At 48.9% G+C, this 26821-nt stretch overlaps 4 protein-coding genes across 4 annotated transcripts in view; 3 read left to right on the top strand and 1 right to left on the bottom strand.

The window, feature by feature from the left end:
* LOC310827680 (uncharacterized protein) overlaps positions 1-26821 on the top strand; it is a 919426-nt gene that overhangs the window by 270234 nt on the left and 622371 nt on the right. The window lies entirely within an intron of this gene.
* The window catches only part of LOC310827821 (erythroblast NAD(P)(+)--arginine ADP-ribosyltransferase-like), an 840324-nt gene that overhangs the window by 352394 nt on the left and 461109 nt on the right, over positions 1-26821 (top strand). The window lies entirely within an intron of this gene.
* Positions 1-26821, top strand: part of LOC310827789 (uncharacterized protein) — a 232250-nt gene that overhangs the window by 80504 nt on the left and 124925 nt on the right. The window lies entirely within an intron of this gene.
* The window catches only part of LOC310827875 (SCO-spondin-like), a 163936-nt gene that overhangs the window by 69770 nt on the left and 67345 nt on the right, over positions 1-26821 (bottom strand). The window contains exons 47-65 of the mRNA XM_083704405.1: positions 26053-26107; positions 25091-25142; positions 24134-24254; positions 22640-22862; positions 21592-21733; positions 20111-20413; positions 17956-18102; positions 16622-16792; positions 15144-15308; positions 13827-14006; positions 12185-12307; positions 11930-12059; positions 9221-9346; positions 6998-7089; positions 5983-6162; positions 4430-4594; positions 2968-3220; positions 2153-2199; positions 1252-1422 (exon numbers count right to left, since the gene is read on the bottom strand). Coding sequence (XP_083560531.1) covers positions 1252-1422; positions 2153-2199; positions 2968-3220; positions 4430-4594; positions 5983-6162; positions 6998-7089; positions 9221-9346; positions 11930-12059; positions 12185-12307; positions 13827-14006; positions 15144-15308; positions 16622-16792; positions 17956-18102; positions 20111-20413; positions 21592-21733; positions 22640-22862; positions 24134-24254; positions 25091-25142; positions 26053-26107 — 2846 coding nt within the window. The remainder of the gene's footprint in view (positions 1-1251; positions 1423-2152; positions 2200-2967; positions 3221-4429; positions 4595-5982; positions 6163-6997; positions 7090-9220; positions 9347-11929; positions 12060-12184; positions 12308-13826; positions 14007-15143; positions 15309-16621; positions 16793-17955; positions 18103-20110; positions 20414-21591; positions 21734-22639; positions 22863-24133; positions 24255-25090; positions 25143-26052; positions 26108-26821) is intronic.

The following is a 26821-nucleotide window of genomic DNA, read 5'->3' as shown; positions in this document are numbered from 1 at the left end:
GGGCACAATCAGAAGCCCCAGAAAAAGATCTGAGGCGGGGGAGAGACTCTGTGTTGGCCACCAGGCCATGGCTAGTCCCACCTGCCTTGCCCCACCCTCTAGCCCTGTGAAGCTCTTTGCCATCAGAGGGGGTGGGATTGCTGCCCCCCCTCCGGCCCAAGGAACCTTCAGGAGGGAGTTGCTGCCATGCGCACCATGGGTCTGTGCATTTTAATGCGCTGAAAGGAGCGAAAGGTTACGAGTCATGCAGGATGTAGAGAGAGTGTGCATGAACTTAACAGTGCTAAGTTTGTTTTTTGGTCGCTATTATGTTAATGCTTTCAAATATTGTTTTATAGATTATAAATGCTGATTTTTTAAATCATATGATATGACTTTAATTGTGAGGTTCAGCTTATTTTCCAGTTGCTGCTTCGTCAACAGTATGCTGCAAATTGTAATTGTTAATTGCAGTAGTGCCTTGGTTCTCAAAGTTAAGCCGTTTTGGAAGTCTGTTCCAAAACCAAGGCGGATTAATCTGTTCCAGACTTCTAAAAACAACCCCTAAAACAGCAATTTGACCTGAATTTTACTACGTAACAAGACCATTGATCCATAAAACGAAAGCCATAATCAATCCACTGTACTAGAAAATAAATAAGATAGCATTGTAGATGATAAAAATTAAAATTACTTTCCCCCCTTACCTGCACTGATAATAGTCATTGTTTGGATGGGGGGCTTTTATCCATTTTCGCAGTCACACAATCAGTAGCTGAACTGGGTTCCACACAGTTAGAAAAACAAATTAACCGAGAAAGCCTCAAAAACAAAAACGCAAAATAAATAGCAAAAACAAAAGCACAAAACCTAATCTGTTCCAGAAGTCCATTTGACTTCCGAATTGTTTGAAAACCAAGGCGCAACTTCTGATTGGTGCAGGCGTCCCAGAAACAATAGCCAACAGCCGCACTGGACGTTCACCTTCCAAAAACCGGAACACTTCTGGATTTTCGGCGTTTGTGAACCAAGTACCACTGTATTCTATACTATTTCTATTGTGTTTGTGATGTTCAGTTCTGTTCTATTTATGGTTTGTAAGCCCCTTTGGGATTCATTCAAATGAAAAGTGGCCTGGAAATGTAATGAATCAAATCAGCGGCAACCTCCTTCTTTTCACTGTGCTCCTCTGCCCCCTTTCCTGCCCATCCCACTGACCCACAGCCTGACCCCCTCCTCTCTCCTTGAACCCCCCTCCCCACTCTCTCTTACCCTGGCAAGGCTGCAGGCTGCAGAACTCAATCTCCACGTTGGGTCCCTGGCAGGGCTGTCCTCCGTCGGAGGCAGGGGGCTGGGAGCTGGAGCGGAAGCGCCGCCGAGTGCCCACGTTGCAGCTGCGGCTGCAGGAGCCCCAGGCCGTCCAGTCGCTCCAGGCGCAGTCGGCTGCAGAGAGGGAGGCCAGCTCAGGGAAGGGGGAATCTCTTTTCAGGCACCTTCCCCAGATATTATTTCTATTATTACATTTATTATATAAAATAAAATAAAACCAGCTGCTAATGGAACTCAAGCCCACTCAAGATATGGTGTTTAGAGACCCAAGTTATTTTTCATTTGTGTGTTTTCCAAGAACAAACTTAGTTGGTCTCTAAGGTGCTGCTAGAAGGAATTTTAAAATTTTGTTTCAACACATAGAAGGTTAAAAAGGCGCTTGCGGTCCCCGGAAGGTGTAACCTCAGGGCAGGTGCAGGATCTCCATTCCACCCACCAATCTATCCGCCAAGACTGGGTTATCAACTCATTTTATCCTTACAACAACCTTGTGAGGTGGGCTAAATTGAAGAGCCTGTGAGCTTCGTGGCTTGGCCATTTCCTGCTCCACCCAGTTGGGCAGAGGAGCTGTGGCTCATTGGTAGGCCACCTGCCTTGCATGTGGGAGTCCCCAGCTTCAATCCCTACTGGAATCCTCTGCTAAATTTTCACTGGAGGGAGCAGGTGCCGGGGTTGGTCTAGATGACCCCTGGATCCCTTCCAACTCTACAGTTCTATGATGGCATGGTTCTAAGTCCTTCTCCACTTCTCTACCCTGGAGAAGTGCCACCTGTCAGTGTGAGCCGTCCTGAGCCAGAGCGATAAATACTCTGACCTTGTAGGAAAGGTGGCCGTCTCTGTTTACCTGGGCAGGGCTCCGTGGTACACGACATCTCTCCATCTTTGCAGGTGCTGGAAAAGGAAAAGGGGGACATTACGTCACTGAGTAGATGTCTTACGAGTTGCATCAATGTGAAAATGCAAGATGAAAATCATTTAGAATGATTTGCACTCGGAAGAACAGGGCGGATCGAGGCCCGGAGGGTAGGGACTTTATCTTCTTTCCATCTCTGGGCCAGTAACATCCGCACAGCCGTGGTCGCTAACAGAGAAGGCAGGCAGGCCAAGTTAATGGACTATGCCAAAATGGCTAAAATGACTGGAAGAATCAGAAATCAGGAAGGTGAAAAGCTTAATAAGGAATGGGCGGAAATTATAACTTGTCTTAAAGACCATCGTAAACAGTTAAAATCCTTGGAATCTAGTTTTTACGTCGTATGTGGGATATGGGACTGTGAAATTTCAATCTGAAAAACCAAACAAATAAATTTCTGGAGAAAAAAAGAGGTCTGGAGGGTGGCACCACGAGAGCGGGGCCTTTTCTGCAGTGGCTCCCAGTTTGTGGAAGGCTCTCCCCAGTTAGTCTCACCTGGCACCTTCTGTATACCCCTTTAGGCTTCAGGCAAAATAAATATATAACTTGGGGATCACTTAAGAAGGAAGTATTTTATAGATGCATACTATTACAAATTGTGGTGTGTGTGCGTGTGTGCGTGTGTGTGTGTGTGTGTGTGTGTGTGTGTGTAGGAATACAAGTTTTCATAAGGGGGGGTTCTCCTTGGAGGGGGAATAAATAAATAAAAGTAAAAAGAAGGAGAAGAAATGCAATCCATTCATCACCAGTTGTTGCAGGAGTCCAGAAGGGCGACGTCCCCCGGCTGGTAGAGCTCCCCCTGGTGGTAGCAAGGGCACTCTCTGAGTGGCAGGCAGGTGTCGTTGTGCAGGAAGAGCCCCCCGGGGCAGGAGCAACCCTCGCGGCAGCGGGAGGTGCACTCCACGCGGGAGCCTTGGTCCAGGCAGAGGCGGGGGCAGGCGCCCCCCTTCCGCTCGCACTCCTCGGCCGTCTGGTACACCAGGTTCCCTGGGCAGAGCGCTGTGTGGGGTTGGGGGGGGGGGCAAAGGGAGAGGCATCTGGTGAGAGACGTAGGGTACCCAGAGGTGCAGCAGGATGGGCGGGGGCTGGAGAGGAAGTGTCTGTCAGGAGTGCGTGCAGGAGCCAGGCCCTGTGACCAGTAGGGCTTCGCAGGACTGGGGCCTTCCTAAGTTTGTTCTGAAGAGGCAAGAAACAGCCACACAGGTGAGGCCGACTGGTAACTCACAACACCTGGTGGCAAGAGCTGGCAATGGATATAAAGTCAGCATTTCCCTTCGGCTTTTTGCCACAGCAACACGCTCCCTGCCTTTGGCTTCTTGACTCCTTGCTTCCTGACCCTCAGACCCTCGGCTTCTTGACTCCCAGGCCTCAAACGTTTGGCTTTCTGACTCCTTGCTTCTTGGCCCTCGAACCCTTGACTTTGTGACTCCTTGCTTCTTGGCGCTCGGACCCTTGGCTTCTTGACTCCCAGGCCTCTAACTTTTGGCTTTCTGACTCCTTGCTTCTTGGCCCTCGGACCCTTGGCTTCTTGATTCCTGGCCCTCTGACCCTCTGACTTTTGGCTTTCTGACTCCTGGCTTCTGGACTCCTGTTCCTGCTCCCACCCCACCATTGTGCCCCCAGTCCTGACGTCCCCAGCCGGGACTTCGATCGCCTGTGAACCAGACCATGACAGTGTCAGGGAATGGTCTGAAGACTAGGACTGGCGGGTGCACTCCATGACAGACCAGCTTCTCTCCGATGGACAGCTGGAGGGGGAAAGGTCGCCCCCCTCTTTATCTTCCGCGTGTTCAGAAGCAGAGAGAGAAACAGGAGATGGACAGCTTGGGGAGGAGTTGCCCAGTTATGAGATAAGGACAACAGAACCAGAAGGGAGGGGGCAGCTAGCTGAGACGTCACTCGAGAGTGTGGTGGACACCCCCCCCCTCACCACGGACTCCGAATGTATAGAGAGCAAAGGAGTCAGAGGGAGGGAGGGACTTCCTGTCAGCGCCCAAAATGCTGTGGAAGCCGGAAAGAAGATTAGACTGGCCTACTGCCTCCTTGTGGAGAGCTGTGTATTTGTGCTCGCAATGTGGTGCTGTAATAAAAGGACCACAAATCTATCAACTGCTCATTGATTCTTATCTTGATTCTTATCTGCGAAGCTACCGAAGGGAGGGGAAGACTCTCCACGCCTGACAGGGACGCCATATCCCAAATGGGTACCTTTGCAGGGCTGGGTGTTGCAATCGCGGGTCTGGATGAGGGGTCCGGAGCACTCTGGCCCCCCGTAGGCTGGCTTGGAGCAGGTGCGGTTGCGGGTCTGGACCCCGGAGTCGCAAGGGGCCGAGCACTGGGACCAGGAGGTCCATGGGGTCCAGATTCCTTCCACTGAGGAGGGGAGAAGGAACAAAAGATGATAAGGAGGTGGTCTGCCTGCTGAGGGCCTGAAGGACCCTGCCCGTGCCTCTTCCCACCTGGCTTGACAGGCTTCACAAGGACTGCAGCTACTTTTAAATTGGTTTTTTATTTTTATCTGTGTTGTTTTAAATGGGATCTTCCTGGCTGTGAGCCCTGGAAGACGTGTACCCTGCCTTGCTGGCCCTTCCCCATCTGGCCTGGGAGAGTGGACTGACTCCAGCTACAAAAGCTGAGGCTGTTGAATGGATTCTTGGGCTGGAGCATTTATTTACAGGGGGCGTTGAGAGAGCTTGTTGCTGTTATTGATATTATTGTTATCTTTTTAGTTTTAGCTCTTATGATTTGCGTGGAAACTGTTTCCATTGGGTTGTGTACTTTTTGAAGTGTTTTATTTATTGTTTATGACCTCTGTTATGTTTGTCATTATGTAAATCTTGTTGTGTTGTAAGCCGCCTTGAGCATAGTTTCAATTACGGAAAGGCGACATACAAATAAAATGATGATGATGATGATGATGATGGTCTCTCCTTTAGCTGTGATCCTTGCATTGGAGGCTGTTGAACTCAATGACCCCCAGGGTAACTTTAGAAGAAGAAGAGTTTGGATTTGATATCCCTCCTTTCACTCCCTTTAAGGAATCTCAAAGCGGCTAACATCAGATGTCAAAGCGATAAACAACTACCTGACATTCAGAAGACATCTTAAGGCAGCCCTGTTCAGGGAAGTTTTTAATGTGTGATATTTTAGTGTATTTTTGGTTTCTATGGAAGCCGCCCAGAGTGGCTGGGGAAACGCAGCCAGATGGGCGGGGTACAAATAATAAATTATTATTATTATTATTATTATTATTATTATTATTATTAACATTCTCCTTTCCCTTCCTCCCCCACAACAAACACTCTGTGAGGTGAGTGGGGCTGAGAGACTTCAGAGAAGTGTGACTGGCCCAAGGTCACCCAGCAGCTGCATGTGGAGGAGCGGGGACGCGAACCCGGTTCCCCAGATTACGTGTCTATCGCTCTTAACCACTACACCACACTGGCTCCAGTTCTGGCTACAATTCTGTTTCTCTATCCTAGAGTCATAGAGCTGGAAGGGTCCCCCGGGGGTCATCTATCCCAACCCCCCTGCAATGCAGGAATGCTCTTTCGACTTGCCACTGCACCGGGGAAGAACCTGAGGGCGCTTCCGTATGGCAGCCACTTTTCGGGTAAGATCAGCCAAACCTCGGGCCCCAAAGGACGCCATTCCCCAACCTGGTGCCCTTTGGATGTTTCAGGCTGCAAACTCCCATAATCCCCAAGGGTGGTAGTGGGGGGCTCAGCGCTGCCGCCATCCTTCTGCCCCTCTCCTCTCACCTGGGCAGGGGGGCGTGTCGCAAAGCTCCTCCTGCGCCGTCTCCCCGCTGCAGCTGGCGGCGTCCGTGGTGCCATTGCAGTCCCGGAACCGCTTCCTCACACCCGCCACGTCTGTGGCGTAGTAGCAGGTTTTTGAGCAGGGGGACCAGGGTGTCCATTCGCTCCAGGCGAAGGTGATCTCTGGGGAGGGACAGGAGAAAGAGTGTGGGGCGCGGGAAGCCTCGGGGTTGGGGTCACTGGGTCCCCTTCCAAGAGAAGTGAGGGCTCTAGTCTACTGGCAGGCGGAATAATGAGGAACTTAAAAAAAATGATCAAGGTATCATTTTTTTTAAAAAAACTGGAGTCTTTTCTCCTGGGGATTTTGGGCCCACACATACCAAAAAAATGCAAAGAAAATATTCTTGTATGTGACGGTAGCAGCAAAAATACTGATCGAAATGAATTGGAAGGGAGAGGAAATCCCAATGAAGCTGGAGTGACAAAGTACCGTAAGCTGTTGGAGTACGCTGAACTGGCAAAAATGACAGAAAAACCTTTATTCGAAAATGAGACGTACAGAAAACCCCATGAGGATTATTGCAGTATTATCATGTCAGTGGCAGCATTTGAATGACTTCTGTATTAGCATAAATAAATATAAGCGAACATAATATTGACTAATATCAGTAAAAAGAAAATAGAGATTAACTGTGTATCAGATAAGTAATATTGTAAATACATGGGATGGTGGGAAGATGTGGGATTTCTTTAAGAAGAATGTACGGTGATATGAATTAGCAAATATTGATATTTTATTGTATTTTCAATTGGTTGTTTCACACATTTGTTTGTTGTGCTTTTTTGAATATCAATAAATAGTTATATTTTTTTAAAAAGAGTGCAAAACCATTCCCTGAACAAAAGACTCGCTTGACAGCTGATGCAGAGGAGTGGAGCTTCTCCTCCAGCCTCCCAAGGCATCAGATTTACTTATTTCATGAAAGTGACGCACCTCTTCCGTGTCGGGACCCCTTACCTGAGATGCAGACGGTGTGGCATTCGCGGACCTCCTGGGCATCGCCTTGGCACGGGGCACCGCCATTGGCAGCGGCCGGGTTGGAGGGAGATCTGCAAAAGAGGCAGGGTGGTCTGTAAGTTGGGGGCAGGGAAGAGAGGGATGGGTAAGTGGCCAGCCAAAAGGGAACTGAGTGCAGCTTTGCCTCTGCACCCACCCAGATGGACGGACCACTGCAATTCCATTTCTCTTATTCATTTAACAAAACGTACAGAGTTAATGAATCAAGTATCTCTAAGCGACTCAGAAGCACAGAATTGTAGAGTCCTGCCCAGCCGCCTGCAACGCAGGAATATTTTGACCCTTGTGGGGCTCGAACCCACAATACTGAGATTAAGAGTCTCATGCTCTACCGACTGAGCTATCCCAGAAGAGTACATAATACTGGTGAAAGGACTGCTATTCCTGACAGTTTGCATTTCCTAGTGCAGTAAGTATTGATCTGATGTGCAGAGATCTTTCCTATTCTACTTAATTCAAGGGGGTTCTGGAAGCCTCTTTGTGTGAAAGAAGTAAGCAGAAGGTTCATGATGTTTGGGTTATTTCTTCAGAGAAGCTGAGTACAGCTGCCTTAAACTGGTTACAATACGATAATCTTTATTGTCATTGTCCCATACAGAACAACGAAATTGAAAAATCTACATCAGGCATTCAAAAACCCACAAGCCTGCTATCCCAGCTATCCCAACCTGGTTAGCCCCCTAAAAACTCTGATACCCCATTTTTAAATACAATATACTCCCATAGAGACTCCTTACACTGTGTTTAAAACCAAAATCGCATTTGGGTAGAAACTGTTTCTCAGTTAGTCCTAGTCTTTATAGTTCTGTAATCTCTTTCTGTTAAGGTCATACTGACTACAGTGGCGATGCAACGACAGGTTCCATGTCTGCATGTGCTATACAGTGTATGTGCGGAGTCGCTATGTACAGCGCATGCGTGCAACACCGCACATGCGCTGTACTTAGCGGCGACAGAGGGATCCTGGCACCATCCGTACAGCACTGGAGCGGCGCCAGCAGCAAACCGCTAAGTACAGCGCATGTGCGGCGGCGCTATGTACGGCACATGCATCATGTGTAGCAACACCGCACATGCGCCCTACATAGCGACGCCCGCCCCGGGTGTCACGACGCCTTCCTCCGCCCCTGTCTGACTATAATAATAAGGCCAAAAGGAGCCTGGGTTTCACTCTTTTGTATCTCTCTTTCCTTCTGGTGTGGTGTTCTGTATGTGGTGTGCTTAGTGTTAAGGTTTCGACTTATTATAAATTACTGTGAGTTTAAGTTAAGTCTGCTGCAACTGGAATTCTTACGGACAGGGCCAATCCTGAATGTATTGGATTTGTGGCCATGATGCTCATCTGCCTTCAGTAGCAGTAAAGCTCCGCTGGATGAAATAAAATTCCCTCTGGTCTACTTTTGGAAATCCTGCAACGTGTTTAAGATTTTACTTTGCTAACTATAAATTGGAATCTAATCTGGACCAATATCGAGTAGAATTGCAATGACAGTTCCATCCATTCATTTTTTTTAGAAAACACATGGCGACTATGACTAATACATGTGTTACATTTATAATTGTAATAAATTTATTCAAATATCTGAAGGGCTGTCATCACATGGCAGATGCAGCAAGCTTGCTATTTGCTGCTCCAGAGGGCAGGGTCCGGAGCGATTTCTTCAGATAAGGAAGGAGATTGAGACCATTATTGCTGCTGTTGTTGTTAACCCACAGGTCTAAACATTAGGAAGAACCTTCTGGCGATAAGAGCTCTTCAACAGTGGAACAGACTCCAGTGAAAAGTGGTGGTCTCTTTGGTTGTCGGTTTTTAAACAGGTTGGAGACTGGAGAGCTACCTGCCAGTGTTTCTTCAACAGGGCTGATTTTAAATGTGTTGGGGGGGAGGGGTTATTGGGTATGTTTTAAAAATTTTGTTTTCTTTTAATGTATTTTGTTTTTATCTTGTATTTTTATGCTGTGATCTGCCCTGAGATCTTAAATAAAAAAAGCAATTTCAGTGACAAATTCACATTACCTACTCCAGTGGGACGAGTTGGGGGAAGGAGAGAAAACAAAAAACCCCACCATGTTTTGATCACAACCTTCCTTGGGAGGGCCAGATAAAAAAACCTGCCTCGAGAGGCCATGTCCCTCCTACAGGTGGACGCTGCCCCCCTTCACCTGAATCTCTGCTGCATGCCGACCCCGCAGCTCCTTCCGCAAGGGCTCCACGGAGACCAAGCCGACCAGCCGCACTTCACGGGGCAGGAAACCGAGTCGCAGGTCACGGTGCCTTCCAGGCAGACGCTGGCAGTGGGAGCGGGAAGGAGGCGGAGGACAAAAGCTCGTCAGGACTGAATCTGGACCCCACCACCAACACCCCAAAAGGGGGGAACCTGTGACCCTCCCATCAGCCCCAGGGGCAAAGGCAGAGATTGGGAACCTTTCATATCTTGAGGGCCTCATTCTTTTTTTATACATAAAATTTATTTATTTGGTTTTTCAAATATTGTGGAGAGATATATCACACATAAATAATAAAAACAAGATTCCCAGGAATCTCCTGGACTTTCACCCTCCCCTTTGTGGGTTCTATTATTAATCCTTTCTTCCTGCATCTTTTATGATACAATGGTACCTTGGTTCTCAAACGCCTTGGTACTCATACATCTTGGAACCCAAACACTGCAAACCCAGAAGTAAGTGTTCCGGTTTGCGGACTTTTTTCGGAAGCCAAACATGCTCCATTTTGAGTGTTACACTTCTGATCTGAGAGCCCCGTTTCTGTTTTGAGAGTTACGCTGTGGTCTGTCTGTTTTTGCTATTTTGCATTTTTGTTTTTGCGACTCTTTTTTGTGTGTGACTGTGGAACCCAGTTCAGCTATTGATTGATTGTGTGACCGCAGTACATTGTTTATTGCTTTCATTTTATGGATCAATGGTCTCATTAGATAGTAAAATTCATGTTAAATTGCTGTTTTAGGGGTTGTTTTTAAAAGTCCGTAATGGATTAATCCGTTTTGCATTACTTTCTATGGAAAAGCATGCCTTGGTTTTGGAATGCTTTGGTTTTGGAACGGACTTCCAGAATGGATTGAGAACCAAGGTACCAGTGTAATCCAAAACCTTTGCCTCTTGTGTTATGTCCAGAATTCAACATTAAACTATAAGTAATATTCCAATCCTACTAACTATTTTAACTGTTTACAATGGTCTTTAAGGTAAGTTACAATTTTCCCCCATTCCTTGTTAAAATTTTGGTCTTGCTGATTTCTGACTCTCCCGGTCATTTTAGCCATTTCAGCACAGTCCATTAACTTCACCTGCCATTCTTCTTTGGTGGGAGGGCCACATTCTTTTCTGGGCGGCCTCCCAAGGGTTAGCCTCTAGACAGCTGGTCACAGGTCTGGGTACAATGGAGCAGTTTCCAAAAGAACAGGACCCTCAGCTCCTCCGGCATAGATACCCACCCTGGCAGGTTATGGGCCCACAACTCAAGACTTCTCCCGCGCAGAAGTCGTCATTGCTCTTCCCTTTTCACGCCCCTCTTGACGCTAGGAGGTAGTGGAGCAGGGGAAGGTGGGCAGTCTACTGACTTGTCCCTCGCCTGAACCATCCCTTCTTCCTCTGCCCAATCCCGTGTGCCTTCCTCCGCCTCAGACTGCTCGACTCTCCCTCCTCTTCAGTGTCAGGGACTGGACTGAGGAGGAATGGTGGAGACCACCCCCTCCTCCTGCACTTCCCAGAAAAAGGGAAGACAGTATAGATTTAGAATAGCGGTTTGCAGAAGGTCACAGTTCAGAGGCTGCAGAGGGGAGAAGCTGGGAAATATTGGGAGATGAGCAGGAAGAAGTCGAGGAAGCACCAGGGTAGAGGCAGCGGAAAGACTCGGTGTCTTTAGAAAGCATGCCAGACCCCCCTTCCCAGAACCCGACGGGCATTGAAAGTAGGAGAACAGAAAGCTCAGAGGCAGAAAGCACAGATCAGCCAATGTAGGGATGGCGTATAATAGGAGAGACGGAGGGGGTGGGACTTTACTCAGAGCAACGCCATTATCCAAGAGATAATTGGATAATTGGATAACATCTCTCTGTGAATATTGAATAAAAGACCTTGGTGAGAGCTTCTTGTCTTTCCATTACTGGCAGCCTGCCGTGAGGGAGGGGGGTCAGATTCCCTGAAGCCAGACATTCAGACTCCTGCCTTGTGGGTGGCGGGGCTCCCAGTGGAGTATAGGCTCAGGTTTAAGGTGCTGGTTTTGACCTTTGAAGCCATACGCAGCCAAGGACCCTCGTACCTATGGGACCGCCTCTCCTGCTATGCTCCGCGGAGGACCTTAAGGTCCACAAACAACAACATTTTAGAGGTCCCCGGTCGCAAGGTGGTTAGATTGGTCTCAACTAGGGCCAGGGCCTTTTCAGTACTGGCCCCGACTTGGTGGAACACTCTGTCCCAAGAGACTAGGGCCCTGCGGGACTTGACATCTTTCCGCAGGGCCTGCAAGACAGAGCTGTTCCGCCTGGCCTTTGGTTTGGACTCAGTCTGACCCTTATGTTTCCCTCCCCTTATGGTTTTGATCTAAGGGCTACTTTTAAAATGAGGCTGCATTTTAAATTGCATTTTAAGCTGTATTTTAAATTTTTTATTTTCCCTTCTCATTATATTTTTACTGTACCTGTGTTAGCCACCCTGAGCCTGGCTCTGGCTGGGGTATAAATAATTATAATTATAATTATAATTATTAATTGCCGGTCCCCTCTCCTGGGTTGCTCCCCTGGTTGCCTGACTGTACCCTGCGCTCTTCGGAGCCCTGTCAGAGGAGGAGGAGGAGGAGGAGGAAGAAGAGGAGGAGAAGGGTGGGGCACCAGAGAGACCCCGTCCCCCGCTCACCACTGGCTGCAGTTGTCCCTCAGGAACATCTCCCCCGGGAGGCGGCGCTCGTGGTCGAAGAAGCAGTGGCACTGGCTGACGTTCACGCAGCCCCCGTCCTGCAGGAAGAGTCCCGGGGGGCAGCGGCAGCCTGGGAGGAGACAGAGGGGGCTGGAGGTCAGAGCAGGGGGCAGGGATCGAGGGAGCCTCTTTTCTAGGCTAGGAAGGGATCAGGAACGTGGTGCCCCCTCCCAGCCCCAGGGAAAACATGCTCACCCTCCACGCAGCTGCTGGGGCAACTAGCCTTCAGGCTCAGCTGGCGGCACGTTTGGGGACACGGAGCCACGAGGCCTCGCTCGCAGTGCCCGGCTTGCACGTAGACCATGTCTGGCCCGCAGTCTGCAGAGGGAACAGGCGAGGGGAGGAGGTTGGGGTGCGGGAGAAGGGAAGCGAAGCCTAGTGGGTGGAGGGAGCAGGGCTTGCAGCCATCCAGACTTCCTCCCCTTCCAACCTCAGGTTTTCAGGATGCTTATACGCTGCACCTTTAAACATTTTTTTTGTATCTAAAAAATGATGTGCCCGTGCAAAATGGCTGCCCAAAAATGGCTGCAAAAAAAAAGAGATGGAGGTACTCCTTACAAGTGAGAAGAAACAGTGTGGCACAATGGTTAGAGTGCCGGACGAGAACCTGGGAGAGACCAGGGTTCAAATTCTCCCATGAAGTTCACTGGGTGTGTCCTTTGGGCCAGTCGCTGTCCCTCAGACTAGCCTACCTCACAGGGTTGTTGTGGGGATTAAAGGAGATGGGGGGAGAACAATGGTGCTCCCTGGAGGGGGAAATGGGATATAAATAAGAGACATATAACCTAAGAAGCATTAAAGCCACAGTCATAAACGAAAATACAAAAAAAAGTTTATCCACCCATATTCATATCAAGCAAGGATTAATTCTACCCACCTCTCTGCATGATGAACGTGACTAATAATAATAATATCATCAGCAAATAAAACCTTGCTTTTAAAGCACCTTCAAAGCACAATCTTTCCCTCAAAGAATTCTGGGAAATGTAGTTTTACCCCAAAGAGTTACAATTCCCAGCAGCCCTTAACACTGCCCAGAATTCTTTGAAGGGGGAGAAATGTGCTTTAAAAAGGATCTAGTAGTGTGTAGAGAGTCTCAGTATCCAAAGATTATGAAGTGGGGCTGCAGTTGATTTGAGGAAACGCCTCCTGGCTGACCTAACCTTTAAAACTGATCTCCCCCCCAGCCCCTTGCCCCTGTGTTCAAAGACGACAATATGGAGACCCCAAAACCGACAGCACAACCCAGCAGTCACTTCCACTCCCCTGTGCAAGCTCCATTGAAGTGAATGGGTACTTGGGCTTGTGCAATTTCCGTTCATTTCAAGGAGGCGAGCCCAGGTAAATATTCCCACTGGACTTATAAACTTCTTTTATCACCAGCACCTTTGTAATTCACAAGGCAAACCAGAAGCGCCTATAGCTCCTGCCCACCTGCCCCATGTTGGAAGTCCAGGGATCATTCAGTTTGTAACTCAAGGGTTAATTCAGTAACTCGGCTATAGAGGGTGAAGAAGGAGTCACTTAGCAACCAGGCAGAGTAGCATGATCTCAAGAGAGGCAGCACAGGGCCCTGATTGGCTGTGCATTTCTGAGGGAGTTTTTCCTCTGTGTGTTTGGTAGAAGGCCTCTCTGGTACGTGCAAGGCCAGATGTAAAGAAAGACAAAACCTCTCTTTCTTTTCTCCCCAAATTGTTCACTGTTTTTGTTCGGTTTCCTAATGTTCCTGCCATCCCCCAGGCTCACCCCCCCCCCCATCTCAGGCCACCACTGCTCCATCAACGGCCCACTTTTCTTTTCTGACCCTCCCTGGCTCGCAACGGTGGCCAGCACTTACCCCGGGCGTCTCCGCAGGGCTGCTGGTTGCAAGTCTCCATCTGCACAGCGTCCCCCGGGCAAGGCTGCCCCCCGTTCTTGGGCGGGGGATCGGCACAGGTCCTGGTGCGGCTCCGCACGCCGCCGCGGCACTCGGCGTCGCAGTCCGACCATTCGCCCCAGGATGCCCAGGCGCCGTTAACTGGGCGGAGAGAAAGAGCCACGCGACTGACCTCCGGCCTCCTTGTCATGCAACCACAGAATATTCTACACTTGGAATTGGGCCCCTGTATCTTAAGGCAGTATTTTGTCATGCCAACCTTCCCGTGCCTTTTTGGAATTAATAATGGGGAGCCGGTTTAAATGATTTCGTCGACTATGAATGAAAGATGTGTTTTTATGAGTCTGGCAAAATGAACGTTTTAAGCAAAATGCTACAAGTTCTTCGCTTTAGCCCACCTCGCAAGGTTGTTGTAAGAAATTGGCACAGGTGATGCATAACACCCGTTCTGCATTTGCAAGAACTTGATCTTTTAATGTGGCAGCACCTGTCCTTTGGAACTCCCTGCCTCTTGACACCAGGCAGAGATGCCTTCATTGCACTCTTTTTGGCTCCTGCTAAATACGTTATTGTTCAGGCAAGCCTGTTCAGGTCTTTAGAAAGTTTAAATCCTGTTTTCAGCCTCTTGTTGTTATTTTAACTTTTTGAATGTCTTAAATTATTGCTGTTAATCTTATTTACTCCTAACGTTTGATTTATCTCTCCCCCCCCCCCCCATAAACTGCTTTGAGGCTGTTTAGTTTGTAATCTAGTGGTGTATTCATTTTATGAAATAAACTCTGCATCTTTCATAAAACGTAGACACCACTAGATTGCAAACTAAACAGCCTCAAAACAGTATGCAAAAAAGACAAATCAGTTGGTAGCTCAGTTGGTTAGCACGTGGTGCTCATAACACAAAGGTTGCAGGTTCAATCCAGCTGCATATTCCTGCATTGCAGGGGGTTGGACTGGATGACCCTCAGGGTCCCTTCCAACCCTACAATTCCATAATTCCATGTTTTTATGAAGAGCTTCAGGCCTGAGAAGGCTTGAGAGGGTTCTTGGGCTCGAATCCTGCTTGTGGGTTTCACTTTGGGGGCATCTAGTTGGCACCGATTCTATACGAATAAGTTTCTGTTTGAAATATTCAGCACTTGCAAAATTCAGTTCCTTGCCCAAAGGGTTCTCATTCAAGCCAGGCATCTGCAGAGACGCTGAGAAGCTGAGGGAGCCTTTTGAGCCCCGTCTGTCCAGGAACCCGCTGCCCCCAGGTAAGTGGGGAGAAGAAGGCCCTACCTGGGCAGGCCCTCAGGAAGCACGAGCGGCTGTCAAACTCATCACGGTCACACTGCCCCCCAGGGAGGGCGTTGCGGAGCAAGTCCCGGCGCCGGAAGGTCACCCCCAGCCCGCACGACCGGCTGCATTCACTCCAGGTGGTCCACGGGGACATGATGCAGTCCGCTGCCGGAGAAGGGAGAGGGGCAGGATTGGACCAGAACTATAGTTCAGGAGAGAAACTTCCTCCATTTGCAGCAAAACATCCTAACCTTGGTCTGAGCCGGTGCCCTTTTCTTTAGGACGGGGGGGGGGGCATTTCATCACCCAAGGGCCACATTCTGTGCTCGACAACCTTCCAGGGGCCACATGGCCAGTGGTGGGTGGAGCCAGAGGCAGAAGTGGGAGGAGCCACAGATTTAAATTTTACACGTGTCAGGTGTCAGAAGCGAGCTGGCAGGAAACCACACTGTGCAATTTAGTTCTTTATTAGCAAGAACACAATCTGCACAGTCTTGGTGGGCTGTCAAAAATGACATGCAGAAATGTTTTGGGTTGGGGCACTGTTGAGGGGGTTTTGTTGTGGTTGTTGATACTAATTTTTTGTATCTTCATTTTGGATTAATGTGGTAATATAATTGTTCAGTTGGGTTGTGCACTTTTTGAAGCTTCCTTTATTATTTATAACTGCTTTTATGTTTGTAGTTATGTGGATTTTTTAATACAGTGGTACCTCGGGTTAAGTACTTAATTCGTTCCGGAGGTCCGTTCTTAACCTGAAACTGTTCTTAACCTGAAGCACCACTTTAGCTAATGGGGCCTCCTGCTGCTGCCGGAACACAATTTCTGTTCTCATCCTGAAACAAAGTTCTTAACCCGAGGTACTATTTCTGGGTTAGCGGAGTCTGTAACCTGAAGCGTGTGTAACCTGAAGCATCTGTAACCAGAGGTACCACTGTACATTGTAAGCTGCCTTGAGCATAGTTTTAACTTTGGAAAAGAGGCATACAAATAAAATGATTGATTGATTGTCAGGACTCATGAGTGCAACAGCTCATCCCCAGTAGGTCTGGCCCCATGGATCAGTTGCTGAGACTGAAAGTCCCTGTCTCCCCACAGCCGCCTAAGTCCCCTCCTATCCAGGGTTTTCCCCAAGTAATCAGAGACTGTGCCTGAGTGCAGAAAACTCTCCTCTGCCCTTTTCATGCCTCTCTTGGTTCTGGGGAGCTTGTCGCAGCAGAAGGGGGAGACACCTGCGACTCTTCACCAGCTTCTGCCTCTGATGCTTGACTTCTCTCTGCCACGGACTCCCCACTCACCTTCCATCCAGGCAAGCGAGAGGCATCCTCCGCCTTCAGGGACACAGTCCAGCCAGGCAAAAACCCTCAGGGAAGGGGTGGCAGAGTATGGCCGAGCCATGCCCTCATTTGCCCATCCCTGCTCTCGTGCAGAATGGGGGGGGGGTGAGGGGAGCGACTATCTGCCCCAATCTGACATACCACAGTTGGCCTCGTCGGACCCATCCTGGCAATCCTGGCGGAGATCACAGCGCCGCTCCAGAGCCAGGCATTCCCCACTGCCACAGGTGAACTGCTTGGCAGAGCAGATGCTGGGAGGGCCCAGTGGGGGCAGCAGGGTGGCGGCAGGGGTGGCGGGAGCAGTGGGACCACCTGGGGGGGGGGAAGTGCAAATGCAAAGGTTAGAGCGTCGGACTAGGACCAGGGAAATCAGGCTCCTAGTCCCACTTTGTCAGGTATAACTTCACTGGCAAGAATTAACAAGCATATTTTGTAGTCCTTTGTAGTCCTTTTTATTCAGTCACCTGGTTACAAGCAAAAATCCACATCTCTCCACAAGGAGAGCAGCTGATTACTCTAAATCCTCCCCTTTCCACCTTGGGCGCCAAAGGAAAGTTCCTTCTCCTCTCTAGTCTTTGTTCTTTAATACAGACAGACCTCCTAGCTCTTGGGGAGGGAGGCTCGACCACACTCTTTAATGATGCCTCTGCTGACTGCTCCCTCCCGTCTGTCTCTCTTCCCATTATCTTGTAACTAGGCAACTCCTGTTGAAACTGCTCAGTGTCTGTGTCTCTCTCTGTTCCTGAAACTGCTGGAAATGGGGGGGGGGGAATCTTCCTCCTCCTCCCAGTGGTGGAGGAACCCTCTCCATCACCCGGGGCAGGATGCCGAGGGGTGGGGCGAACCGCCCGGTGATGCATGTGTGACGTCTGTACAGACTGCGCACATGTGGCAGCTGGTACGGACTGTGCACGTGCAGCAGCTGGTACGGTTGCCACACGAGTGCCAGCCTGCAGAGACGCCGCACGTGAGCGCCAGCCCATACAGATGTCCGTAAGGTCACTATGCAAGCAGCAGCCCATATGGACGCCGGGCGGGCGCGGCGCCCACACTGACTGCGTGTGTCCCCTCCCCTGCTCTACAGCTGGGGGGAGGCAGCGGGCCATCTTGTCACACCCCCCCAGGTTGTGCCAAGGGCGGCCCGCCCCCTCCGCATTCTCCAATCCTCTGATTCAGACCATTCCCTGACACCCTTGTTCCTGAAGCCCATTGGGTGACTTGACAGACGGCAAAAGCGTCCTGTGGGAGGAACACCAGCACCTGAACTTTTGATTAACAGCAATTGCCATCAGCCATGTGGCCTCTGTGCGTGGGTGCAGTAGCACCCTTGAGATCTTCCCTGGCACCCACAGAGCACCTGTGATCCCAGGTGGGATATATGTGCAAATTAAAGGCACCACATTGGATTCCGTTCCACGGAAACCAGAGCTGCGTCTGAGCCTTGGATCCCCGGAGCGGCAGGGAGCAAGACTCACCGCAGTGCCTCTCGTCCGAACCATCCAGACAGTCTTCTTGGCCATCGCAAACAAAGGCAGCCTCGACGCAGCCAAAGACTTCACAGGCGAACTGCCCCTGGGTGCAGAGGATTCTGGGAAGCCCAGGGCTGGGAGTTCGAGTCAGCGCTGTCAGAGGAAAACAGCACATTATCGGGGGCTGGCAGGCAGGGGGACCTAGTTCCAGTTGCTCTGGGGCTCGGATCCTGCTTGGGGGTTTCCCAGGATGGCCCTGGTGAGAGAAGGAAGCTGGACCAAATGGGCCACAGGCCGGATCCAGCCACAGGGCTGTTCTTAGCATCTTCAGAACATAGGGAGAGATCAGGCCAATGGCCCGCCTTGGCCAACCAGCAGGATTCGAACACAAGAGCCCTCTTTTCCTCACATGGCTTCCAGCAAGTGAGATTCAGAAGCATCTCTGTCTCCAACTGTGGAGGCAGAACACAGCCATCCTGGCTAGTAGCCATCAATAGCCCTCTCCTCCCTGAATTTGTCTAACCCTCTTTTAAATCCAACTTTCAATCCTCTTTTAAGCCACCTAAGCAGCAGTTGGTGGCCACCACTGCCTCTTGTGGAAGTGAGTTCCACAGTTTAACTACGTGCTGCACTGAGGAGGACTTCTTTTATCTGTACATGTCCGAGCACAATTCAAAGTGTTGGTGCTGACCTTGAAAGATAGAATTGAGACTGGAGGCAAGTCTCCTTTCAGTAGAAGTACAGACTTGGCAAAGAACTCTTAACTTCTGGCCCCGTCTAAACTCAAATACCCCCGGTTTACTATCCCTAACACTTCAAGACTCCCATAAAAGTGCCCTAAACGACCCAGTATACCGGAAGGAGCGTCTCCACCCCCATCGTTCTGCCCGGACACTGAGGTCCAGCGCCGAGGGCCTTCTGGCGGTTCCCTCATTGCGAGAAGTGAAGCTACAGGGAACCAGGCAGAGGGTCTTCTCAGTGGTGGCTCCCACCCTGTGGAACGCCCTCCCACCAGATGTCAAGGAAATAAACAACTATTGGACGTTTAGAAGACATCTGAAGGCAGCCCTGTTTAGGGAAGTTTTTAATGCTAGACGCTTTATCGTGCTTTTAATTTTCTTTTGGGAGCCGCCCAGAGGGGCTGGGGAAACCCAGCCAGATGGGCAGGGTATAAATAATAAATAATAAATGGTGATGATGGTGATGATGAATCCTGAATCTTCCAACATTCAGCTTCCACGAGTTCTTGTGTTATGAGAGAGGGAGAAATCTTTGCTCTCTCCCTTTCTCCATTCCATGCACAATGTTACCAAACTCCTGTCATGTTGCCTTTTCTCCAAACCAAAACCCTCAAGCCAGAGGGGCCAGGTTGCCCCCCAGGACTGAGGGGCCCTGGCACACATCGCGCATGACAGAGGAGGCAGAGTGCTCTGGGGGAGCCGGCCCCTGGACTTGCGACGGGAGATGTGTGTTGTGTGCATGACTCCACACATGTGCGCCATGCGCAGGGCACCCTCAAAATTGAGGGGCCCTGGCTCCCTTAAAACAAATACTGAGGGGGCTGAGGTACCCAGCCCCCTGGGGTTGGTGCACCTGCCTCAAGCACTGCCACTTTTTGCTCCATCCCCTTGATGATTTTGGTTGGCCTTTACTTTTTCTTTTCTTTTTTTGATTTTTAATTTTTAAAAAAATACTTTTCAGATATATACATTTCACTGATTTTACAATCATTTTGACATTTTAAAACCTGACTTCCTTCCCCCCTCTTTCTGCGGTTCCTTAAATTTATTTTTAATATTTTCTGCATATCCAAATTTACTTAACTTACTTCTTTAAATATATACTCTTATGTAGCTGCGCTTATTAAAATAATACTGCCAGTGTTTTTTTATCTGTTTACAGTTTACCTGTAAATATTCAATAAACCATTCCCATTCTTTTATAAAAAGTCTGTCATCTTGATTTCTTATTCTCCCAGTAAGTTTCGCCATTTCTGCATATTCCATAAGTTTGGCCTCCTCTGAACCTTTTCCAACTCTACAATCTCCTCTTTCAGGTGAGGCGACCAGAACCCTACACAGCGTTCCAAATGCTCCTTGAGCAAAGTTAGCCCCGGACACATCCCCTTGCTGCCCCCTTTGGAGCCGGAAGCCCTGCTTACCGGACAGCGTGGTTCGCAGGCCTGGCTGGTACGTAAAGGTTTGGGACGCAGGCAGCACCGTCGTGCCAGGGGTACCAGTGGCGAGTCTGGGCAAAGTGGGTCCCAACGGCCAGGAGGTGAACCAGGAAGGTGAGACGGGATGCTCCTTGGAGGGCCGGATCTGGGGCGATTCTGGGACACCAGTTGCTCGGCCAGGGTGCTGGGACTCCTGCGATACACTTGGCAGCCCGGTGAGCCACTGTGGAGGAGATGCTGTCTCTGGGGCAGGGGGTCTTGTGCCAGTGACTGTAGAGGTCACACCAGCTGTGGGGTTGGAAAGAAGCAGCGGAGAAGCTTGAGAGTCCGGCCTCATGAACTACAAACCACAGAATTTGGGGTCCAAACCGGTGTCAAAGCTTTGCAGCTGCTTGGCAGCGTTGTGCAGCGCAAACCCCGTGTTTTGCAGCACCCCAAACGTTTTATTTTTATCTGTTTGCTTGTTTGTTTGTGTGTTTGATTGGCAAACCGCCCATCATCAGAAGACCGCAGGGCGGCTCACGAGGTAAACTACAAAGCAAAAAGGCAAAAAATAGTGAAAACAAAAACAGCAAAACCAAGGGGGCCCCCCAAGTAATAGATACATCAAACCAGGGTTTGTGGTTAACACACGGAAATCCAACATCCGATTCACTCCAAAGCTGTACCAAAGTTTTGTAATAGTTTTGCAGGAAAATCTGGAGGTTTTGCAGTGCCCCCTTCAAATGGAGTAATTGTGGTACCTCGGTTTTCGAACATAATCTATTCCAGAAGGCTGTTTGAGTTCTCAAACGTTCGAAAACCGAGGCGCAAAGGGCGGTCTGCAAATTTAATAGAGGAAGTTGAGAAAAATAACATATACATTTGGCTTCTGAGGTGTGTTCAAAAACGGAAGCACTTCTGGGTTTTACGCCATTCGAAAACCGAAACATTCATCAACGGAGACGTTTGAAAACCAAGGTACAGTGGAACCTCGGTTTCCGAACGTAATCCATTCCAGAAGACCGTTCAGCTTCCGGAAAGTTCGAAAACTGAGGATCAAAGGGCTGGTTGCAAAGTCAATGGGGGAAAATGAAAAATGTGCCCCGGAAGCCGTTCAGGAACAGAACCGTTCAAAAACAGAAGCATTTACTTCTGGGGTGTCGGCATTCAAAAACTGAAATGTTCGTCAACAGAGACATTCAAAAACCGAGGTTCCACTGTACCACTGTGCTCAAAGCAGCTTCCCATAAAGCCTCAAATGCAAAGACGGGGGGGGGGGGCATGGTTTTCCTGGAGAAAACCTTGCCCTGTGCCAGCCTCTGCCTTCCCCTATTCCCTATTCCCTACCCCCTATCTTCCATGCACACCCTTGGTAGGAACAAGGGCAGGAGGCTGGCATAGACTCTGGAAGAGAGGCCCCGTCAGCCGACAACCTTCCCCCAGATGAACCCTCCAGGTGCCCCCGCCAGTCCCCCCAAACTCACTCCAGGGGCAGCCGATCACCTCCATGCGCAAGGAGGGGCTCCCGCGAAACTCCGTGGGCATGAGGCGGAGGATGCGGGCCAAAATGGGCGGGCGCAGCTCCTGGCGCACTGCCGTGGCACTGTTGAAATTGCCCTCCAGGACCTGTGGGAAGTTGAGAAGCGTAAGCCGGGGCAGCAGAGGGCAAGAACGAGGCTCAGAACGGGAGGGGGGGCATGACTATTCTCCCCATTTTTTTTACTGGAAAAGAGTTAGAGGGCTTTGGTAGAACCCTGCCAAGACCTTCTAAAAGTATGTCAACTCAAAATTAGGTGCCATCGAGTTCAGCGTTGCTCCAGGTTGATGGGCAGAATTGGCACAGCTATTGACAGCCCATAATCCCCATTCCACATTTTTTAGGACTTGGTCATTCAGTGTGGCAGCCCCTGCCCTTTGGAACTCCCTGCCTCTTGAGATCAAACAGGCACCTGCTCAAAGCATTCTTGTTTAGACAAGCCTCCCCGGGTGCTTAGAAAGCATTGGTAATTTTAATCCTCTTTTAGTGTTTTGGGGGGACTGGACTAGATGACACTGTGGGTCCCTTTCAGCTCTACAGCTCTACCATTCTGTGATATTAGCACCATAGCTATATGTCTTAGGACCCACTGTATTTTCAGTGACTGTAAGTTGTTTTCAAATATTGAGGGAAGGGTGGGGGCAATAAATAGATTGATAAATGCAAATAACACAACTGCTTCGTAAACAGAGCAGAAGATAAAGTAGAGTAGGATATAATCTGATTCCCATGTCTTCTTGGTGCAAGCTGAGCAGGATGAGTGCTTAGTAAGCAGGTCGTCTGTTGGGGGTGGGGCTTTAGGTGTGATTCCTGCATTGCAGGGGGGATAGACTAGATGAGCCTTGGGGATCTCTCCCCACGCCAACCCACTGAGCAGCTCTGCCTTCTTTTGGGAGCCCAGAGAGATCTCCTGGGAAGTGGGGGAGCCCGTCCTCAGCACCTGCTCAGGAGGACCCCGTGCCAGGCAGGACGAAGGGCATGGGCAGAGGTGGTACCTGGGCCCGCAGGGAATTGCTAGGGCCGTATCCAGATCGGGCGTAATCCCGGAAGTTGACCCCATCGTCGCTGTAGACCAGGCGGTAACGGGAGACGTAGCCCTGGGAGGGCCCCCCACCTTGCGTGACCACGGCAGTGAGGAACGTGGGCTGGAGGAAGTCCACCTGGAAATAGGGGTCGGGGTCCGAGGGGCCCGGGCTCCACCCGGGGGCCATGTTCTGCCTGGTGGGGGTCAGGGGAAGGAGAAGCATCAAGCTTTGGCCTATTAACCATTCAGCAAAATAAGCAGCTGCCTGGGGCATCAGAAGAAGGGGGGGGCAACACAGAAATTTTTCCATAACCCCCCCTTTTTTTTTAACATTAATAGTCACAAGTTGCTCAGCCCTCTCCTCCTCCTCCAGGAATTTGTCTAATCCCCTTTTAAAGAGGATTTAACATATTTTGTGGTTTTCATCTTGTATTTTTATGCCCTGACATCTACAGCTGAAGGGCAGCCTACCAATTTAATAAATAGGAATAATAAATGACAATAATCATATTGAAAGAAATAGGAACAATGTTTCACATGTGGTGGGAATGCCGACCTATTAAACAATTTTGGAATGAAATATATGAAGAAATAAAAAAAAATGTTTAAAATATATTTTAGTAAAAAAAACGGAGGCATTCCTTTTAGGTATAATTACAAAAGATGTTCCTGGCAATCAAAGGAACGTATTCCTTTATGCAACAACAGCTCAACAGCTGCCAGGATGCTCATAGCAAAAAACTGTAAAGGGGGAAAAATCCCATCAATAAAAGAATGACAAATTAAACTTTGTGAATATATAAATTTGGCAAGATTCACAGCATTCTTAAGGGGACAATCGGACCAAAAATTAGCAAAGGAATGGGATTGTGTTAAAGAATATATGAAAAAACATTGTTCTGGAGTAAGTATATCGGTATGTAACAAATGAAGCTTTGCAGGGTTAAAGAAATTGAAAAGCGGTGCGAAAGGTGTAAAGATAGAGGTAATTTACATTAGATACAACAATTCAGAAAGATTAAATTTCTTGAGGTCTCAAAACAGAGGAAGGAAGTCAATATGTGTATATGTATGTAAAGATTAGTATGATGGCATGGTTTTTTTTTTGCAGGTGTGGTTTTTTTCCCTTTTTTGTTTTCTGTTTGTTTTGCTTTGTTTTTGTTGGTTTGTTCATTTTTTTAGGATTTTATGTTTGTAATTTTTGTTGTAACTTTGCATTGAAAATAGAAATTATTTTTTTAAAAAATCATAAACCCATCCAAGTGGGTGGCCGTCCCTTTCTCCTGCAGCAGGGAGTTCCAGAGTTTAACTATGCACTTTATTTGATCACCATCAAATTGTCTGGTCCCTTCCTTCCTTCCTTCCTTCTGCAATGGAAACCCCTATGGTACCCTCAGCCCAATGCTCTCTGAGCATCCCCATCTCTCCCTGACTCCAGGAAGCTGACTTGGACTCCCAAACCTACATGTTGGGCACAATGTTGAGGCGCCCGGCGTCTGGTGGGTTCCCGTCCTGGTAGGACGAGGCGCTCAGCTGCTGCTGGTGGATTCGCCCGTCTTCCAGACCGAGGGCTTCGCTGCAGAAACCTGCGTCGAGAGGGTGCACAAATCCAAAGGGTTAGAGGTGCCCCCAGCTTCGCATCCATGGATTTGCAAAGCCAGTTTTATTTTTATGTTATTACACTAATATGCCGCCCTTTGCCCATGGATCTCAGGGCACATCGCAACACTCGTCAGCTTAGAAATCGGCACAACAGCCTCTCGAGGTAGGCCAGTCTTAGTTCTGCTGTATCCAAGGTTCCCAAAAGTTTTGGAGTTCCTACCCGCTCAGTACCATGAACTCTTCCCCAGTGCCCCCTAACCCTATCCCATAAGTAAACAAAAACCATTGCCCAGGACAGCAGTTTGCACGACCCGCTAGAGGAGACAACAGTAAAATTCAGCAGCGAATACTGCATGCGAAATATTTTCACACCTTCTGATCAACAGATACAGGACAGAGGAAATTTATGGTGTATTTACGTACAACCACTTTCCAAACCCGGACAAACCTTCACTGCCACAGATGTACGGTAAGTAATTTATGAGAAAAATGAATCACTATCGCCAATAATGGTCCATCTTGTGACAACTCAGAATCATGAATAAATAAATAAATAATAATAAATTTTATTTTATACCCCACCCTCCCCAGCCAGAGCCGGGCTCAGGGCGGCTAACACCAGTAAAATTACAGTAAAAACATAATAAAAACCAATTTAAAATACAGGTTAAAATGCAATTTAAAATGCAGTCTCGTGCTTTACCCACTGGGCTATCCCATCAACATGGAGGAATGAAAGGTGACGGGGCAGATCTGGGAGAGGGCTGGGACCAAGCCCCCCTCTCCCCCCCCCCCCCGTCTGGGAAGAGATGCGCTTTACCTGGCTGGGGGAAGGTGAGCCCTTCGGGAAGTGGCCATCCGCTGGGGTACACCTGCAAGGATGGAGAGAAAAGAAAACCACCTTCTGCTAGCCAGTTTGGATAAATGGGAATTGTCCTTCCAGGGAGTTGACGGTGGTGCTACTTGGCTCCCTGGTTGTAACTGCACCACAGCCCTGAGAGGAAGGCTGGAAAAGGGTAGCCGAGAGATACCGAGACGAGATAAAAAATTGTTCTTATATGCAACAACTGCGGCAAGAGTTTTGTTAGCCCAGAGATGGAAACAACAGGAGTTAGCAGAGTGGCAGGTGGAGGTGATGGACTCTGCAGAAACTGGTGAAACTGATGGGAAGAACCAGCGAGACCAGGAATCCCAAAAGGACTGGAACAAATTCATATTTGAAAGAAAACTGGAAGCAAGTAACACCATTAGCAGGGTTATCTGAAGATCTGTAAGGTGAAATTTGCTACTTATCCAGGTTGAGTAATATCATATTTGAGGTGATGGTATAACAAGGATAGGAAGCGAAGCGGAATGTAAAGATGCAAAGTTTAATTTTGTGGACCGTCAGACAGGAGGGAGGGAAGCCGTGAGGCTCAGTTGATCCAAAGAAATAAAACAAGAGGGTGTGATGTTATGTAATGTGATTATATGTAAAACCAATGAAAATTATTTTTTAAAAAAGAAAAGAAATGTTGTCCAAGTGAATGAAAGATAAATAAAGAGATGAATGAATATGGAAGTTTAAAAAAAAGAAAAGGGGAAAAGGGAAAGCAAAGAAAAGAAAAGAAAAGGGTAAGCAGCGCCAGACCAGCCCACGAGCCCCTTGGCTGAGTGGCGATTTGAACCCAGTCCTCGCCTGTCACTTGAGCCACTTGTCCTTGGCTCCCTCCCTCCTGGAAACTTGGGTCCTCAGCAACCCCCTCCCATCCATCCTGCCTCGATTCCCCTTGGCACTCTCACCTGAGTTGCGTGGGGCACGGAAGGCGTTGGTGGCTGTTTTTCGGAGGTCCAGGAGCTGAAATAAATATTGGAAGGACTTTTGCTAAGGGGTTCCCCACAAAAGCTCTCAAACAGTGATCGTTGGTGGAGGAATGTCTCTCTAGGGTCAGTTGCTTAGCCAAGCCTGCCTAATCATGTGCTTATGGGAAACTCCGGGTGCAAGAGCCCGCTTGCCTCCTGTGGCTTCCAGGAAGTGGTACTCAGAAGAATTGCTGCCTCTGACTCTTTACAGGTAGGTAGCTGTGTTGGTCTGCCGTAGTTGAAACAAAATAAAAAAATTCCTTCCAGTAGCACCTTAGAGGCCAAGTAAGTTTGTTATTGGTATGAGCTTTCGAGTGCATGCACACGAAAGTTCATACCAATAACAAACTTAGTTGGTGTCTAAGGTGCTACTGGGAGGAATTTTTTAAAATTTTGTTTTGCCTGTGACTGTAGAAGCAGAGCTGGGCCATCCTGTCTTGCTGCCTTTGCCAGGCCTCTCCTCCTCCACGAATTTGCCTAATCCTCTTTTAAAGCCATCCAGGTTGGCAGCCATCGCTGCTTCCTGCAGCAGAGAGTTCCACAGTTTAGCTCTGTAGAATCGTACAATCGCTGTTAGGATATTGATGTTCCATTCCACCCTAAGAGGACCAGATATGTGGGTTGTTGTGTGTCACATGTCTGTTTACATTCCAGCACAGCTTGCTGGGAACTTCCGTTTGTGCATTGCTTTTGCTTAGTGTTCTTCCTG

The sequence above is a fragment of the Podarcis gaigeae genome (assembly GCF_964106915.1).
Source record: "Podarcis gaigeae genome assembly, chromosome: 12".
Lineage (NCBI taxonomy): Eukaryota > Metazoa > Chordata > Lepidosauria > Squamata > Lacertidae > Podarcis > Podarcis gaigeae.
The sequence above is the reverse complement of the archived record's forward strand: the minus strand, read 5'-3'. Positions and strand labels throughout refer to the sequence as shown.